The following is a 19,332-nucleotide window of genomic DNA, read 5'->3' as shown; positions in this document are numbered from 1 at the left end:
TATAAGTAGAGGCATGAAGAGCAATGAAATCTTGATGTACATTCATAAAACATTAGTTTGGTCTCCAGTTTTGGATATTATACTTTATGGAAAATATATTTTTATTAGAGATTGCAGAAGAGATTTACCAAAAGCATTGTAGGGATGAGGGAGATTAGTTATGTAGATAGATGTAGCTAGGGTCTGACAGCAATTTACAATAGGGTAGGTAGGAAATATTTCCACTAGCAGTGGAATTAAAGCAACATAAATTTAAAGCAATTGGCAAAAGAACCAACTATGAATGGTTACGATCTGGAATGTTCAGAAGGAAACTGGGTGAGTTTCTGAAAGAGCAGAACTTGAAGGATTCTGGAGAAAGGATGAGGAGTGGGTCAAGCTGTATTACTCTAACTGGAGAACTTGGCTGGCTGAATATCCCCCTTTTATGACTCTGTTACCAGCCTAGTGTGTCAGCAGGTAGGGAGTGACGCATACTTTTCTTGTCCCATCTAGTTAGTTCTCCCACCTTACTGAGCTCTAGATCCTTATCCTCTGACAAGATTTTACATTTCTGGTGCACAAAAAGTCTTGTTTCACTAGCGGACAGTGAATGGAATTGGCACCCAAACATGCAGCTCTGCCAAGTTGCATGTAGTTTTCAAGAGAGGTTATATTTCTAAACTTAAATTATTGTCCCTGAACAGGTTTGACATATTTTCCAGCTGGTCATGATTCTATTCTCCAAGTAAGTCTGAACTCAGTTGTCATAAATGAGTTCAGATTGATTTCTGAGTTGTATAGTTCTGGGATCTCTAGCTCTATTTTGTTTATCTATTCATTAATGATTAAGGGACTGTTTTAAAAATTAAAAAGAAACTGTAGGTTAGATATTTAAACGATTTTACATTTCCCTATGTGATAGTACAGATCTATCACCAATGTATATAGTGTATAGAGTTACAGTATCTAGACTGTGCTTACAGCGATTGGCTGAGAGCTAAGCCAAGCCTACTGTCTGGGCCTTAAAGGGTTTTGTCCCTAGCCAGGTCGGATCATTCCAGACTGGTCGGCCACCTGTGAAGAGCTCCTGTCTTTTGCTAATAAAAGCCTTGGTTTAGATCAACAAGTCTTTGGTTCTTTTGACGAGCTCTACACCTTACCAGTGATGAAACCTTTTATTACAAGGATGCTAAGGGAAGTGTTAAGGTCATGAAAAGTGCTATACAAATGTCAGCATGTTCCTTCTTCCTAAAGACAGATTCTCAGACATGCAAGCTGGGCTGTGTCAGTTTAGGGTGTATCTCCCTTGGGTCTCATCAATGTTGGATATTGTTCAGGTTAAAACAGGGCCCAGAGCCTGGGGATACAGTTCAGAAAATGAGATTTTAAAGCTTTTCTCTTCTCTTGTAGTTTCACTTGATCAAAGATTAGAGAACTTGATCCATGGTACTCTGTTTTCTCCACACAGAGGAAGAGTCCCATGCTGAGGATTCCTGTTCTCCACACAGAGGAGTCCCATGCTGAGGATTCCTGTTCTCCACACAGAGGAGGAGTCCCATGCTGAGGATTCCTGTTCTCCACACAGAGGAGGAGTCCCATGCTGAGGATTCCTGTTCTCCACACAGAGGAGTCCCATGCTGAGGATTCCTGTTCTCCACACAGAGGAGGAGTCCCATGCTGAGAATTCCTGTTGTCCACACAGAGGAGGAGTCCCATGCTGAGGATTCCTGTTGTCCACACAGAGGAGGAGTCCCATGCTGAGGATTCCTGTTGTCCACACAGAGGAGGAGTCCCATGCTGAGGATTCCTGTTGTCCCATAATGATCTCAGCAGAGAATCATCAAAGCCCTGGGAAAAGATTATAAACACTCGATCATAGTGTTTTCTCTGAGGATTCAGTTGTTTTTTTGCTGAGGTTCAGGATCAGTTGCTGTCTCTCAACCATCAGACTCTGAAACAACAGACTCAAACACTACAGCATAAAATACAGACCATTCAGCCCTTCTAGTCTCTGCTGAAACTCGGCTAGTCCCACTGAGTTCCACCCATTCCATAACCCTCCAGACCTTTCCCATCCATGTATCTATCCATTTTATTCTTAATACTTAAGAGTGAGCCCACATTTATCATGTCAGGTGGCAGCTCATTCCACACTCCCACCACTCTCTGTCAGAGGTTCCGCCTAATATTCCCCCTAAACCTTTCCCCTTTCTCCCTAAAGCCACGTCCTCTTGTATTTATCTCCCTAATCTAAATGGAAAGAACCTACTCACATTTATTCTGTCTATACCCCTCATAATTTTGTAAACCTCTATCAAATCTCCCCTCATTCTTCTATGCTCTAAGGAATGAAGTCCTAACTTGTTTAATCTTTAACATCCCCGTAAATCTTCTCTGCACTTTTTAAATCTTACCGATATCCTTCCTTTAGTTAGGCGATCGGAATTGTACACAATACTCCATATTTGGCCTCACTAATGTCTTATACAACCTCATCATAAAATCCCAACACCATAACATCTCAGTACTTTGATTTTTGAAGGCTAAGATGACAAAAGCTTTCTTTACAACCCTGTCTACTCATGATGCCATTTCAAGGAATTATGTATCTGTATTCCCAGATCCCTTTGTTCCTCAGTGCCCGACTCTTTACTGTGTATGTCCTACTTTGATTTGTCCTTCCAAAGTGCAACATCTCACACTTGTCTGCATTAAATTACATCTGCACTTTTCTGTCCTATTTTTCCAATTGGTCCAGATCCCTCTACGAACTTTAAAAGACTTCCTCACTGTCCACAACACCTCCAAACTTAGTGTCATCAGCAAACTTGCTGATTTAATTTTCCACATTATCATCCAGATCATTGATATAGACAACAAACAACAATGGGCCCAGCACTGATCCCTGAAGTTCATCACTAATCACAGACTGGGATGGGATGCAATCATCCACTACCACATTCTGTCTTCTCCCATTCAGCCAATTTTAAATACAGCTTACAACCCCTCCATGGATACCTAGTGTCTGAACATTCTGAACTAACCTCCCATGTGGGACCTTGTCAAAGACCTTATTAAAATCCATGTAGACAATATTCACAGCCTTTCCTTCATCTACTTTTCTTGGCAACCTCCTCGAAAATCTCTACAAGATTCATTTAACACGATCTGCCGCGCACAAAGCCACTTTGACTATCCTTAATCAGCCCTTGTATTTTCATTCTCTTTCTTTGCACATTATTTATTCCTGAATATTTTTTTCTGTATTTGCACAGTTAGTTTACATTTCTCTCTTTGTATACTTATTTTTTCTCGAGTACAGTCTACAGTTACTGATCAGTAGAAATTCTTCCTTTCCCATAAGAAAAAGAATCTCAGGGTTGTATGTGATGACATGTAGCTACTCTAATAATAAATTTTAACTTTGACTTTGGTGACAAATTTAAAGATGTATTTCCTTTTGTCATCTTTATTGGAATCAGGAACAGTTGCCTTCTGGGCAGTTTTTGCCTATATTAAGTTGAAAGCTCTGATTAATTTAGGATTAATAGTCTACAAGAACTCTCTTCCATCTGGCATCTTTTGTTTGCTGAAATTGTGAATGACAGTAACTATTTCACTTTGAAAAACTGTTGTTGAATTCTAACCTATCATCATCTGAGATCCATACATAAGTACCTACTAGACAGGGATGAGGCTTGATGAATGGTCTGGCCCATTTTGTTGGCCATTCTTTTTCTTTGATTAATTCCATTTAGCCTGCTGAGTTCCTTCAGTAGACAGTGCTTAGCTTTAGGTCCAGCATCTACTGTCTCCTGTATGGCCAGTAATCTCATTTGATTTCCTTCCCTAGCATTGGAGTACTTAAGCAATTGTGACATGCTACTGGTATCTAGGTTTACAAGAGGTTATACGGATAGGACGAAGAATCAAAATTGGGCAATTCCTCTTTCGCTTAATCCCAAAACAAATCAGTCCCAGTATAGACACTTTCTCTGTGTTTTGTTTTTTCATTTGTTGGATGAACAGTGTAATGACTACAGTACCAAATTTGGTCATTTTGTGAATGTGGAAAGTATGTTTTGCATTTAGTATCTCACTTCAACAAAACCACTCTAATTCTATAAATATTTATCCCAAATACTAACAAACAAAAATAAAGTTTTTTTTCCAAATTCCTGAAAACTATCATTGCTACATCACTATATTTTACTGATATAATTTGAATTTTAAGTAAAATCATTGTAAAATCCGACATAACTGGAAAACCTGAATAGGCTTCAATGTTTTTGAATACCCTAACCAATAAAATATTAAGTGTAAAACCATCTTATTTTGCAGTGTACTCCAAAATGTGGTCCAGGATTTAAGCATCGTATTGTTCTGTGTAAGAGCAGTGACTTAAGCAAGATTTTCCCACCCTCCCATTGCTCTAATGAAAGCAAACCTCCAGCCCGGATTCGCTGCAGCCTTGGGCGATGCCCACCTCCTCGATGGGTCACAGGAGAATGGGGCTTGGTAAGTTGGCACAAATTCAAAGTTACGAGACTCTGCTTTTGTAACATTCATTTATTTGATTATTTCAGGTGGATTCACTTGAAGCATGAGCTTCACTTGATGCAAGAACACTTGCATTACTTCACTAGTATTACTTCACAAATACATTGAGAAAGGTACATTGAGAAAGTTTGTTTTGCAAGCTGTCCAAGGTAAAGCGCTAAAAACACAGCAAAGGCAATATTATTATTATTTGTGTCAGGTTTATTCAGGAGTCTGATAATGACAGCAAATAAACTGTCCTTGAATTTAGTGATGTATGATATCGTGCTCATGAGTAGTCTTCCCAACAGAAAGAGGGTGAAGAGAGTGCGACGGACTGAGATGAATCTTTCAAAACAAGGCAGAAAGTAGTGTAGATTGAGTCAATGGAGGGGAGAGGCATTGTGTGATGGACTGACACTCTCCATGGTTTCTTGTTGTCTTGGGTGGAGCAGTTCCCATACTATGCAGCGATGCACTTCCAGTGGAGCACTGCTAGAAGTGTTCAGAGACACAGATGACGTGCTGAATTTTCTCAGGCTTCTGAGAATATAAAGGTGCTGGTGTGGATTCTTGGTCATCACATCAATGTCGTGGAAAAGTCACTGGAGATATTTACTTCTCAGAACTCAAAGCTGTCTACTATCTCCACTTCACCACATTGATGGAGTCTGGGGAGTGAGGTACTCCCCTCTATTGGAAATCTATGACCAATTTCTTAGTCTTCCTGACATTGAGAGAGAACTTGTTATCCTGGCATCATTAGCTTCTCTTCCTTCCCCATTTTGATTCATTGTTGTTTGAGATCCGCCCTACAATAATGGTGTCATCTGTGCTTTTATAGATAGAGTTGGGACTGTGTTTGGCCACACAGTCATGGGTATACAGGGTATATAGTAGGGAACTGAGTACACAGCTTTGCAGGGTACCAGTTTTGTGAATGATAGTGGAGGAGGTACTTTCACCAATCCTCACTGTTCGTGGTCTGCAAGACAGGAAGTCATGGATCCATTTGTAGAGGGGATTGCTGAGGCCAAGGCCTCAGATTTCAAGGATTTTTATTTGGTATTATGGTGTTGAAGGTGGAGCTGTTCTCAATGGCATAGGTCTTATCCAGATTTTTCATATCTAAGTGTAGGGCCAGGGAGATGGCATCAGCTGTGAACCTGTTGCAGCAGTATGCAAAATGGCTGGCTGGCTGCAAGGCTGAAGTCAACGAGAGCCAATGACCAGCCACTCAAAGAAATTCATGAATTGGATGTCAGAACCACTGGGCAGTATACATTTAGGCCCATTATTAGACTTTTTCTTGTATTGGGATGATAATGGCTTTCTTGAAGCTGGTGGATAATCTGACTGTAGGAGAGAGAGGTTGAAGATATTTATGAATATTGCCAGCATATCCAAAGACTCTGTCTGGGCCAGTCACTTTCCATGGGTTCACTCTCAAAAAGTCTCTAGTTATTTTTTTAAGAATCAGAATTTATTGTCATGAACATGTCGTGAATTTTGTTTTGTGGCAGCATCACAGTGCAAACATTGACATTGACCACATTACAAAAAATAAATAAAAATAGTGCACGAAAAGTCAAATAAGGCAATGTCTTTGGTTCATGGATCATTTAGGAATCTGATGGCAGCAGGGAAGAAGCTGTCCTTGTGCCACTGAGTGCTCGTCTTTAGGCTCCTGTAACTTTTTCCTGATGGAATCAGAGTGAAGAGGGCATAGCGTGGGTGGTGGGGGTCCTTGAGAATAGAGGCTGCTTTCTTAAAACTCTGCCTCTTGTAGATATCCTCGATGGAGTGAAGTCTAGAGCCCATGAGGTCTCAGGCTGAGTTAACAACCTGTGTTGGTACCTCCGTATCAGACAGTGATGCAACCAGCCAGAATGCTCTCCATGGTACAACAGTTGAAGTTTTCAAGAGTTTTAGGTGACATACTGAATCTCTTCAAACACCTCACAAACTATAGCAGCTGGCCTGCCTACTTTGTGATTCATCGACTTGGGAGCTCCAGGACAGATCCTTGGAGATGTTGACACTCAGGAATTTGATGTTCTTTACTCTCTCCATTACTGAGTCCTTGATGAGGACTGGATCATGTTCCCCTGACTTCTTCCACAATACTCTCCTTGGTTTTGCTAACATTGAGGCCAAGGTTGTTGCTGTGACACCACTCAACGAACTGGTCTATCTCCCTCCTGTACGCTTCCTCATTGCCATTAGTGATTCTTCGAACATCTGTGGTGTCATCGGCAAATTTGTAGATAGAATTGGAATTGTACCTAGCCCCACAGTCATGGGTGTAGTGAGTAGAGCAGTGGGCTAAGCATGCATCCTTGAGGAGCGCCTATGTTGATAATCAGTGAGGAAGGGACTTTGTTAACAACTCGTACTGACTGTGGTCTTCCATTGAGAAAGTTAAAGATCCAGTTGCAGAGGGGGATGCCACTTCTTGATCAGCACTGAGGAAATAATGGTGTTGAAGGCTAAGTTGTAGTCCGTGAAGAGCAGCCATATGTGTGAGTTGCTGTTTCGAGGTGATTTAGAGCTCAGTGGATATAGTGTCTGCTGTGGAGTGATTGTTACGATAGGCAAATTGCAGTGTGTCCATACCTTTACTTAGATGCATGTTAATTCAGTAGATGTTATTGCAACCGGGCCATAGTCATTGAGGCAGCTCATTCTGCTTCATACTTTTTTCCTTAAATATGATATGATTTTACAGTGCCAGTGTCCCAGGTTCGAATCTGGCGCTATCTGTAAGGACTTTATATATTCTCCCTATTCCTGCATGGGTTTTCCCGGTTTTTTCCCACCTTTCAAAACATATGAGGTTGTAGGTTAATTTGAGTATAATATGGTGCAGCACAGAATGGCCAGAATTGGCTTCTACCCTACTGTAAATAAATGTATAATTTATAGATATTTTGATTTTGGAACATTTAACTCATTTTTTTTCAAAATGCATTGAGCATATTGAATCCATGTCCTTATGGGTGTTTTTTAAAAAAATTAATAATGTTTAATATTCACAATAAATAGGGATTGAAATCAGTAGCAATTTAAAAAACCAGACTGGTTTGTGATCTTTGTTGACACAGCAGAGCTGCTCAGCTGTGTCAACAAAAAAAGCAAGCCAAATGACATTGCAATGGGCATAGAATGGAGAGTGGAGGAAGGGGAAATGTGGGGTGCAGGGATGAGGAAGGTAAGAGAGAGGAACTGGAATGGCAAGACAGAGTAAGGAAGGTAAAAGAGAGAGTGATGAAAAGGAAGGGAGAGTATGATATGGAGAGTAGAGAATCGGGAAAGAAGATTAAGGACGATGAGGTGGTGGGCAGTCTGGAGGTTGTGCAAGTGGGGAAGAGGGTTTGAAGATGAGGGATCCAAGGCTGGAAAAGAGTGGGGGGGAGGAGGAGAGCAAGGAATTCACAGAAGAATTGATCGAAGAGGGTCAGCAGAGGGTGGAGGAGAGAGGCCGAGCATTTTGTATGTTTCGCTGAGTGAATCCTTGAAAAGTTACATTCTGTCTGTTTATTTTCTTAAGAGGTAATTGTAAATAAAATAAAATAATATATTTTATATCACATGCTTCTAAGTGTAGGGTTTTGTTTTATTGAGATTTATGATCACTGTATGCAGTCAGTTTTACATTGAAACTCGAGGGCTACACCTTTTTTATATCCTAGAATGTATGCCCTTCATAAATTGAGAAGTACCTGTATCAACAGTTTAAATGAAATATTGTAGGTTAGAATTTTCAACAGACAGGAAAACAACTATATATCCTACGTATAAACTGACTTGTGTAAACTGATCCTACAGGAAAAGCATAAATGGTTGAATTGGTAATCTAAAAAGCAAAATACCACCACCATTTACTTCCCAATTCCCCAAAGCAATGTGCCCTTTTCAAAGGTAAGTAATCAAATTTAACTTGTCAATGCTAACTTGTTGAATTATACAAATCAAGATTGATTTTAACTAAGCATTTCAATCTATTATTATCAGATGCTGTATTTTTAATAACCACAGTGGTAATTGTCTTATCGTTCCTGTGGAGTTACAAATGGGGTGATTTTAACCCTTTCTCCCTCCCCAAACTTTAAACCCAGGTAGTAAAGTAAACAAGTTAAAACTGAAACAGAAATGAATTCTCATTGAAGAAGTCTGCATTATAGTGGAGCTGGGAAGTGGCCAGGTGACCAATCCAACCACAAGAAGAAGGAAAGTTTAATAGCCACGTGTCTAATATGAAGTAAAAAAGCAAAATGCTGGAGAAGCTCAGCAGGTCAAACAGTTTTCTGCAGATTTTTGTGTCTGATCTGAAGGGGATTTTCATTTTAACATCCTGTCTTAGCTATCTTAGTCTCAGTAAGCAGAATTGGAAAGAGATAAGACAGGCTGGATCCTTAAGATTAGTGCCTTTACAAATTTGCTTGTGGGCTGGGACAACTGAAAAATTTGCTTTTTGCCCAACAAAATACATGTTAGGTTCTTCTACCAGGCCTGCAAAATTACTGTTCTCTACCCAAACCTCCCCTATTTTGACCACTATCTTACCCCACTGACTAAGATTGGACTACATTCCATCACGATCTCCTCCTGGGTGCAAGTCTCCTCTTCACACACCGCCCCCCCCATCCCCACAACCCCATAACAACTACTATCACCTCATATCCTCCATTGAAAAAAAACCTCTCCGAATGTAAACACTTTATTCCCAGTATGTGCTGCAACAGTGAAAAATATTGCAGGGTATTCTGATATTCAGACTCCAATGTTTCTGTTCATAACTTTCCCAATCCAATGACCATTTTCACGATGACTCTGTAATTCTTTATTATCCTTCTCCTCTTTGCATCCACTTAAATACTGTAATCCTGTCCTGTCTGCTTCTACCGCATTCTGTAAGTCCCACATTTCAACCATTTTATGTAAGTTCTATTCTTTTATTCTTTACTAAATTCAGTTACCCACAGCTATGCACAATCAATTTGTCATTTGATGGGTCCGCTGCAGAAAAAACCTGCTATGAATGAGATGTGAACCTGTCGTAACATATATATCTCAAGAATGTTGTCATAGTTCCATAACAATTATCTTGTGGCAGAACGCCATTAGGCAAGCGAACCGGCCCCGCTTGCTACTGCCTATGTTTTTTTTCCCAGTGTCTTCCAACATGAACAAGTACTGAGTCATTAGCGGAAGTAGGATAATGGAGATAAAGGGACGTGGGAGCAGGGTTTCCTTGCCCACGATTGATCTGGTTGAAGCTCACTGGTCCATCCAATTTTATCCTTTCTTTGTTTCAACGTATCAATTATGATAACTTTCTGGCCAGTTCAGAGGGCTTTTAGAGTTAACCATCTTGTAGATTTGGAGTCATATATAGGCCATGCTGTCTGAAATTAGCAAATTACTTCCCCTGAAGAGCATTAGTGAATTAGATGGGGTTTATTGACAATATGGTTGTTTGGTGGTCATCTTTAGCAATGGTTATTTTTTTATTTTAACTATCCCTTTTGTTTACTACCCTTAAGTTACACAGTGGTGGCATTTAAAGTCTTCAGTTTGCAAGATTCCACTTGTGGGGAATCCCCAGTGGGGATTTTCTCCTCAGGGTGTACAGATGTAATGTTATGTACTGTGCAGAATTGCTGTTGGAGAAAATAGTCAAAATATTAGGGAAGAGGTGGAATAAGAATTTGGGATTTGCATTGAGGAGACTTGTGGGGTTAGGCTGGAGAAGAGGTGAGGATGGTGGAGGAGGTAGATCAGTAGAATGGGGATGGAGCAGGGAACATTTCTTTTGGAGCATTGCAGGGATATTTTGTCCTGGGGAATCTTGGAGATGGATTCTCCCAGAATAACTTGGACTCAACTGCTCAGAACCAGGGAAGCTCTCTGTCAAGTGAGTTCATTATTTAATTCCTCTATCCTATGTCATAATCTTGTTATCAATTCCAGACTAATGCCATTGCCTTGTTATAAATTTGAAATCCTGACTCCATTGCTCCCTTACCTTTCTGGCTATTTTTCTGTGCTGAATGTAAGCATCATCTTCTTCCCCCAAGCATAGGCTAGAGTCAATTCCAAATTTATTTTCCCACAACCTTCAAACAATTCTGATCCTCGTAGTTGCACTAAGATTTCACCCACTAAGTTATGATGTTTTCGTTGTCAAAGGTATTGACCTAAGACGTTGGCCACACTTTGCCTCCGCAGGTGCTGCTTGACCCACTAAGTTCCTACAGCAATTTATTTTTTGCACTTGTGTCAGTGGTGGACGCGTTTATATGAACTTTTGCTAATATCAATGTTAGCAATAACATCTTATATATGGAAGGAATCTTTATTTTGAGAAGGGTTATTTAACATCACATTCTTCAGTTAGAGGAAGAATCAGACACAGTTTAAAACCTTCTACTTTGGCTCAATTATGTTTTATCCATTCCAATATTGCAAATCTTTTCACCCCACCCACACCAGCTATCCTGTAAATTTGCAAGGAAAATAATGGTATGTGCTGGCCATTGACATTTTCATAAGGAGTGTTATACCATGAGTGTGTGTTCATCTGCACATACAACTTCACAATGTTGGTAGATAGGATGACAAAAGAGGAGCACCTGCATGAAAGAAAGAGATAGGTATGTGTGGGTGGGTGGGCAGAGCTGAAGACACAGCTGTCAACAGTTCAAGGAATAAAATGTGATTGATCAAGCGGTCAGATGAGGAAGAGCATTGTTACTTTGAAAGTGAAAAAAAAAACAACTGAAATCAAGGTGAAAATTGTAAGACAAGCTGTTATTTAACTAAAAATTAATTTAAATTGTGGGTGAGTATTGGGTGTAAGTGTCTTCAATGAAAGTAAGGATATACTGCAGACTTTTATATAACCTAGGAGGAGAATTCAAGATTCAATTAATTGTTTGCCAAAAAGTACAGAAAAATCTCTCTTTGCTTGTCCTTTAAAAACAGAGTTACCAACTAATTCAATGCCATTATTAAAACAAGAAAGAGAAGCAAAAGAGTGTCCTTGTGGAGACATCAAGTGGCCAGGAAATCCTGTAGTTTAGCTGTGAACGTGAGCTCAAGGTAGCCAGCTTGAACCTCCTCAATTACTGCTTTTGAATCCCTAAAGTGTTAGGAAGCAATCAGTGCCTGAGATATTTTGAAAGGCCTGCTTAACATGGCACCTTCATGAATACTGGCATTGAGGTCTTCGACTTCTGATACCAAGCTGGAGTCTATCGAAGGAGCCACGCATTAGCCGAGCATGCTCTACACAGAGACCCAGGGGAACTGACAGAATCCTCCTTGACCTATGGCTTGGCTCTGGTTGACCTGGAGAACTGCTTTTTCTTCAGAGCTCCTTCTTTGGGCAGAGATGCTCTAAAGGAGCTAAGCATGGACAAAATTGAATATTGCATAAATAAAAATAGGTGGTCTTAGTGCCTGAAGTGTTCCAGAGCACATCTCAGGGTCAAACAAGGCACCAAGGCTGTGAACAAATTGACTTTGTCTCAGAAAGTTGTCAGATCCTGAGATGGATTGTTCATAATATGCTAGGAGAAAGATCTCACTGCAGGAAGGTGAGGATCATCTTGCACCAGAGCAGTGTATTTCCCCTAAATAGAGATATGGATCCCACCAAGATTATTTGGATGTCTGAAAACAACTGCATATACTTAAAGCCAGTGGAATTGCCCTGCTACCCCACTGCTGACATTACAGCTAACCTTTGCAATAGAGTAGAAAACTTCATCCAAGATGACCTTGTAGAATTAAAATAATGTTTTTTTAAGTTGAGCATGTTTTCATTATATATTTACTGTCGAGGAATCTCAAGATTAAATAGGAATTGCAAAAAACAAGAACTGCAGATGCCATGGAAATCTGAGGTAAAACAGAAAATGCTAGAAATGCCCAATAGGTCAACCAGCATCTATGGAGAGAAATATTTCCAGTGAACAACCCTTCAATAGATTTGAGAAAAGTTTGAAATTAATCATGTTTTAAGTTGCATAATAGGAGAAGGGCTGAAGAGAATAAAGGATGTGTTAGGTTGGCCACTGAGAGAGAGAGAGAGAGAGTGTGTGTGTGTGTGTGTGTGTGTGTGTGTGTGTGTGTGTGTGTGTGTGTGTGTGTGTGTGTGTGTGTGTGTGTGTGTGTGTGTGTGTGTGTGTGAGAGAGAGAGAGAGAGAGAGGGGGAAGGAAGGAAGTAGTACCTGGTGTCTGCCAAGACCAGCTGGTAAGTCATGAATCACAGCTATCTTTTGGAGAAGGTGAAAATAGAAGGAGAAGAAAGAAAAGCAAAAATTGCAAGAATCATGAGATATAAAATGGTGCAGATGCTTGAAATCTGAAATAAAATTAGAAAGTTGGAGATACTCAACCAGTCAAGCAACATCTGTAGAGAGAAAAATAAACATGACAGGTTGATGAGTTTTCATCAGAACTACTGTAACTGTTGAATTCATTGTTGAATATCAGAACACACCGAGTTGGAAGATGAGCTTCCTCTCCTTAACTCTTTGGACTCTGCAATTTTTAACCTACAGTATGAAAGGTTAAAAAATCAGTATAAACAAGCTGGTGCTTGGATATAAAACCAGTCCTGGGAAATGGGGTCATGGAGTATATGCGCTTGTTGATAGTCCCTGAAAATAGGAACGCAGAGTCCAAAGGGCCAAATTGTGTAAAATTGAGTGGCACGGTTAGTGTAGCATTTAGCACAAGGCTATTACAGTGCCAGCGACCCAGGGTCAAATCTGGCGCTGTCTGTAAGGGGTTTGCATGTTCTCCCTGTGTCTGCGTGTGTTTTCCCTGGGTGGTCTGGTTTCCTCCCATCCTCCATAACATACGGAATTGTAGGTTAATGTGGGTATAATTGGGCAGCATAGGTTTAATTGGCTGGAATTTGCTTCTACCATGCTATAAATAAAAGAAAAAACTATATAAGGCAAAAAACACAAAGGTCAGAGAGGGAATGGGATGAAAAATTCAAGTTAAAGGCAACTTGAAATTCTGTGTCTCCCTGTAGACACAGTTCCCTGTTACTTGCAAAGCCATGAGGCATACTGTTTTTCAAAATATAGGAGACAGTATTGTGACTATAAGTCACAGTACTCATGACTGTAAAGTGTAGAAATTAATCAGTGTAGATCTGGAAATGTTTGGAACCCTGGATAGTAGGAAAGAAGGAGGTAAATGGAAATGCATAGGAGTGCTCTGAGAGGGTAGTGGGTATATGTGGAGAAGGAAGAGTGAATTGGTGTATTTCAAAGAGAGTAGTCCTTCCATAATGTTGGGAGGGGAAATGGAAGATGTTTGATGGTGGTATTGCATTGAAGGAGGCAGAAGTTGCAAAGGATACTGAATGTGGAGACTGGTAGAGTGCAAGTTGAGGTCAAGGAGGGAGACGAGTAGGTGCAGAAAATGGGCAGATATAATTGAGAACTCTGTCAGAAAACATGGCTAAGAGGAAAAGAAGACATCTCAGAAGCACAGGTGTGAAAGAACTGTTACAATGAAGCCTGAGAAGCCGAGAGATTATATATAGTGTTCCTTCAGAAAGCAAGGTGGGAGAAGGTGTCATGAAGATCATTGTGGAAGTCGGTCAGTTAGTGATAAAAAATTTGTCATTAGCCTATCCCCTGAGGTAGTTGAAGTTGAAAAAAGGAAGAGTTCGAGATCAACTGTGTAAAAGTGAGAGTGGGGTAGAAATTGCAGCAAAGTTTTTCAATTTGATTTGAGAGCAACAAGCAGTCATTAATATACCAGAAAAACAAGATGAGAAATGGAACCTGAGCTGGACTGAAATAAAAACTATTCCAAGTATTCCACAAAGAGACAGCTGTAGCTTAGACCCATCTGGTTTTCCTTAGCCATACCTTTGATTGGGAGGATGTGAGAAGAGTTAAAAGAGAAGTTGTTAAATGTGAGAAAAAGTTCAGCCTGACAAATAAGGGTAGTTGTTGAGGGGAACCAGTTGGTCCTCTATTCATATAGAAGAAATGCCCCAAGCCATCCTGTTGTGGAATAAAGATGTAGAGGTTTAGAGATCCTTGGTGGAAATAAACCAGCTGAGATCTGAAACTGGAGACTGTTGGAGGGCTTCAGAAGTGTTAGGAGTGCACATGTTAAGGACTGAACAATGGGTAAAGAATGAAATTAAAGTAGGACTAATCTGGTCTCCTTACTTCAGAAAAGATTTACTAGCTTTGGAGGTGGTATAGAGGAGGTTCACCAGGTTGATTCGGAAATGAGAGATTAGCTTGTGAAGAAAGATTGAGTCACCAAGGACTATATTCATTGGGGTTTAGAAGGGTAAAGGGGGGGGGGGGGGGGAATCTTCCTTGCATTATGAAAGGAATGGATAAGATAGAAGCAGGGAGGTTGTTTCCACTGGCAGGTGAGACTAAATGAGAGGACATAGCCTCAAGATTCAGGGGAGTAGATTTAATACAGATAAGGAAGAACTGCATTTCCCAAACAGAAATTAATCTGTAAAATGCTTTGCCCAATGAGGCAACAGAGGCAGCCTCATTAAATATGTTTAAGGCATAGACATTTTTTTTAATAGGAGAGCAATTAATGGTTTTTGGGAATAGGCAGTTAAGTCCATGACCAGATCAACCAGAGAACTCTTGGCAGGCCAGATCGCCTACTCCTCTACTCCTATTTCTTATGTTCTGTGAGACAAGAACAGGTTCAAACAATGGGTCTACCAGGACATCCTTTAAAGTGTATTCTTGTTATTTATTTATTGCAGTGTTCGGCACAGTGTGGTCTTGGCCAGCAGATGAGGACAGTGCAGTGTCTTTCATATACCGGTCAGCCATCTACTGAGTGTCCTGAAACTCTTCGACCACCCTCAATGCAACAGTGTGAGAGTAAATGTGATGCTACTCCCATCACCAATGCAGAAGGTAGGTTCTCAAGAATGTACAGCTTGACTGGGTGACATTTCAAGAATGATTCTTTTAGGATCTCTTCAATTTGATTCATTTCAAGAAATTTTGTACAGATGTTCTCTGACACTGTAGCTTTCTAAATTGTTCCAGTGTGGTATGCTGCTTGCTGTTTGAATGCCTGGGTCTCTTAATTCTGCCAAAAAAGTCCTGCCAAGTTAAAACCATGGAATTTGCAAACATTGGGCTTTTCCTTTGTAATATTACAAAAGAATCATACTTGTGTAGCCAGAGGCGTACAATCCAGTGATCATTGGGGGATCAGAGGTGGAGAGAGTGAGCAAATTTAACTTCTTGGGAGTCATGTCTGTACTCTGACAATAAATCTGAAATCTGTGTAGTAATTTGCGAAGAAGCAGGCATGCTTATGTCATTTGATGCAAATTTTTTATTACATATGACAAAAGTTAAGTTTTATGTACAGATAAAGGTCAGTCTGTTCAAGAAGTTAATTAGATGACGCACACAATTTTGAAAGATCATTTCATCATATTTTAACATGGAAATATGAAGCATAATGTTGCTACCAGCCTAACCTCATTTTGAATAACTGGCAAAGTTTGATACTCTGCACCTTGCTTAGAGTTAGATGTAGTGATTGGTTTTGGAGCATATTAGGCATTTACAAGTAGTCAAAATCATTTCCTTGCAATAAATCAGTTTTTTTAAATTTTGAAGGAAATATCTGTATGTTTTCTCAATTGATGACAGAAGTGAGGCTCCATTTAACAGAACAGTTGTGAAAGTTTATACCAATGAAAGACATGATGTTGAACTCAGCATCTGTTTGAGTTGTTGAGTTGCATTTTTGAATTAGTATATTTTTTTGAAGCCAGACTTTGAAGGATTGCTTCTGTTAAGTGTAATGTTACATTTACTGTTGAGACTATACTGTAGTACAAACACCCAATGGTCCAACCACAGCTACAGTGAATGAAATACAGTTCTGTACCATTTCTTTTAAAGTACGTGTGTGGCTGCAGGATCCAGACAGTCCAAGGTCATCCGAAACCTGAACCAAAATGGCATTTTAATCATTTTTCATGCAGTTTCAAGTTCCTTTGTAGTTTATGTACCGTGTTAATGCACTCCTCACAGTAGCTGCAAGTAATTTACAATTTAGTATTTATTGTTTTGACCGTAATGTATATCCTTGGTGTATTCCACATCTGTAAGTCAAGACATGAATATTCCTCATGATTCATTGATTCCAGACAAAGTATTATTTTAACCAATGGCGAGACAAGTTTCACAGAAAACATTCTAGATTGAATATTTGTGAAAGTAAATCATTGAACAAAGGTAAACTATGAATCTAAAGTGAAAACTGGAAATCCTGAAAATAAGCATTGTAGTCAGATTCTGAAAAAGAAGTACCATTCAAATCTTGAGGGTTACTTCATCAGGGTGATAAAACAATAATTTTCTTAGGGACAAGTTAATTTTGACATTGCTTTACAGTTGGTGCTTTTTTTTTAACTAATCATGAAATTTTAATGTGTTTTCAAAGTAGATGGACTAAGCCAGATATCATATTTTAAAAAGAAACATATCTGACAGAGTTTTGGAAACTATAATATCTGACCAAGTAGAAGTTCTCATAGCAACAAATTATAGGATAAATGCCAGTGAAGATTTGAGCTTGTTGGAAGCATGATTTAGAGAGAACCTATCTCTGACTTGTGCTTCCGTAATGTGAACTCCTTACAAAGAATACAGGTCTGGGGAATTTATCTGAATGTGTACCATATGAATAATTATATATGAAAATGAATATATGAAAGTTTTTTTAAGTAAATAGTTTCTCCACTGCAAATAAAGAAAGCATGGAGAGCAAAGAAAGCATTCTAGGTAAGTTTATTAAGATTTAGTTTATCCATGTGAAGGATGTGGGATATTTCCATAGAGGCATGTACATCTTGGAAGTGAGTTCGTTTTGTAGATGTTCACAGTACTGTCAACTGTTTTTCTTCATAGAATGCAAAGATGTGAACAAAGTGGCTTACTGCCCACTGGTGCTGAAGTTCAAGTTCTGCAGCAGGGCGTACTTTAGACAGATGTGCTGTAAGACCTGCCAAGGACACTGACCCAAAGCAAGCCTCGTTAATTCTATCATGGAAAACGTGCCTGCCCCGAATTCAACAAGAAATGGGATGTGACGTCCCACAAACTCTACCCTGTGGAAATTGTAACCACTGGTCAGTTTCAGCTGACAATAATTTGCTGTTATTTTAACTTCTATGAAGTGGGAATTTTTTTTTTTACTAAGGTGCTGGACACAGAGCGGAGGAGATGCCAGTTCTAAGTTTTCTGCTCAGCAACATGAAAAACACTCAAATGTTAAGGACACGCATGTTCACTTGAACAAATTGAATAACTGGTTCATCTCCAGGGACCAGAAAGTTAATGTAATATATATTGGACCTAAATAAGGGAGAACACTTTGTATATGTTCAAAAGCCGATAAAGCAGAAAGTAATAATTATCTGAGCTTGCCTAGCTGAATAAAATCTCTGAAAGATATGCTTTCAACACACTTTAGGAACAATTCCAATTATTTATCTTTCACAACAGTGACCAAAAAATGTTTTATAGTATCAACAGGTAAGTTATTTAAATAAAACACAAATAAAACAGATTTCTTCATTACATGGTGCTAAATTTCTAATCCTTTCCACTAAAATTCCTTATGTTTAAGGCTATGTGATTGAAAAAAATGATACCCCAACACTGGAAATCTAAGTCAGAATTACTCTGTTAATAAATGAAAGTAAATTGAAGGATTATTCCAATTAGGAGCCAGGAGTGCATCCAAATCTGTGAACATTTCTTGCTGTACCCCAGACCTGAATGTTCAAGCTAAGACAAAGTAATTTTAACACCTTTCAATTTGCCATATATTTTTAAAAAATGAAAAGGAAACGTGGATGTTCATTTAACATGATGAAGTAAGAGAAGGTAAAGATCATGTGCTCAACTACTCCACTCCCAATATGAATGATGCCCTGGGCCTGAAATATCCTGCTCTTACTGCCCATGTTTACACCACTGGAGTTTGGAGTTGCTTTGAACACACAAGCATCTAGTTTCTTAAATCAGGCTCCATTTAAGCAGTTCTGGTTGAGCCCACCATGCTAGGTAATAGTACACAGACAATCTACTTTGAAATGAGGCACACCTTTCAAGAAAGCATGTAATAAAAAAAAGGAAGAAATGCTCCACATGCTTTTCTGTTTCAGAATAATTTTTGTGCTGCTCTAGAGGTAAATGCAGCCAAAAAATATTTGAAAAAGAGAAAATATAAATGATAGAATATTTAGTAGCACTACTCTCAGTAGAAAATTAACAATACATTGTTTAGATTTGACAATGTATTGTTTATCTGAATAATATTTAAATGTGAAACCACATAGTATTTGTACACTAAAGGCAAAAATAAACAGACATGATTCCAAAGCCCAGTGCTTGCAAAGTAAATGTCCTAGCTTGATTAAAGACTCAATATGGAGATAATAAAAGAGGATACTTGTTCATATTACTATAGTACTTGAACACTTGCAGATTGCAGCAGGTACTTTAATGAATGTGCATTTGTGTTGAACTGTGCCTCTTTTGTCTAGTGCAATGAACCTATCTTAAGTGAGAATATTTGTAAATCATTGTGTACAAAATCCATTAACATGCAAAACTGGGCACTTTTCATCAGTTAAGTAAGATTCTGTAGATTTTGAATGAAACAAATGTTTAGTAGAGTACATTTATTTTCATTTCAAAGGAATTATTTTAAAGTAATTTTCATGAAAAATGTGATTTTTTTAATAAAGAAAAC

The 19,332-nt window shown here is 39.1% G+C and overlaps 1 protein-coding gene across 4 annotated transcripts in view; it reads left to right on the top strand.

Moving 5' to 3' along the window:
• adamts6 (ADAM metallopeptidase with thrombospondin type 1 motif, 6) overlaps positions 1-17,988 on the top strand; it is a 293,482-nt gene extending 275,494 nt beyond the window's left edge. For 3 of the 4 annotated variants that reach the window (XM_069924504.1, XM_069924503.1, XM_069924506.1), the window contains 3 exons: positions 4,324-4,500; positions 15,305-15,461; positions 17,481-17,988. In XM_069924504.1, the coding sequence (XP_069780605.1) occupies positions 4,324-4,500; positions 15,305-15,461; positions 17,481-17,590 (444 nt within the window). In that variant the 3' untranslated portion in view covers positions 17,591-17,988. Of the gene's footprint in view, positions 1-1,450; positions 3,452-4,323; positions 4,501-15,304; positions 15,462-17,480 lie in introns of those variants that run through there. The other variant, XM_069924505.1, reaches the window with a different exon arrangement.
• Positions 17,989-19,332: the final 1,344 nt, after the last annotated feature.

The sequence above is a fragment of the Narcine bancroftii genome, chromosome 3, assembly GCF_036971445.1.
Source record: "Narcine bancroftii isolate sNarBan1 chromosome 3, sNarBan1.hap1, whole genome shotgun sequence".
Taxonomy (NCBI): Eukaryota; Metazoa; Chordata; class Chondrichthyes; order Torpediniformes; family Narcinidae; genus Narcine; species Narcine bancroftii.
Note: the sequence above shows the minus strand (reverse complement) of the source record. Positions and strands in the feature narration are given on the sequence as shown.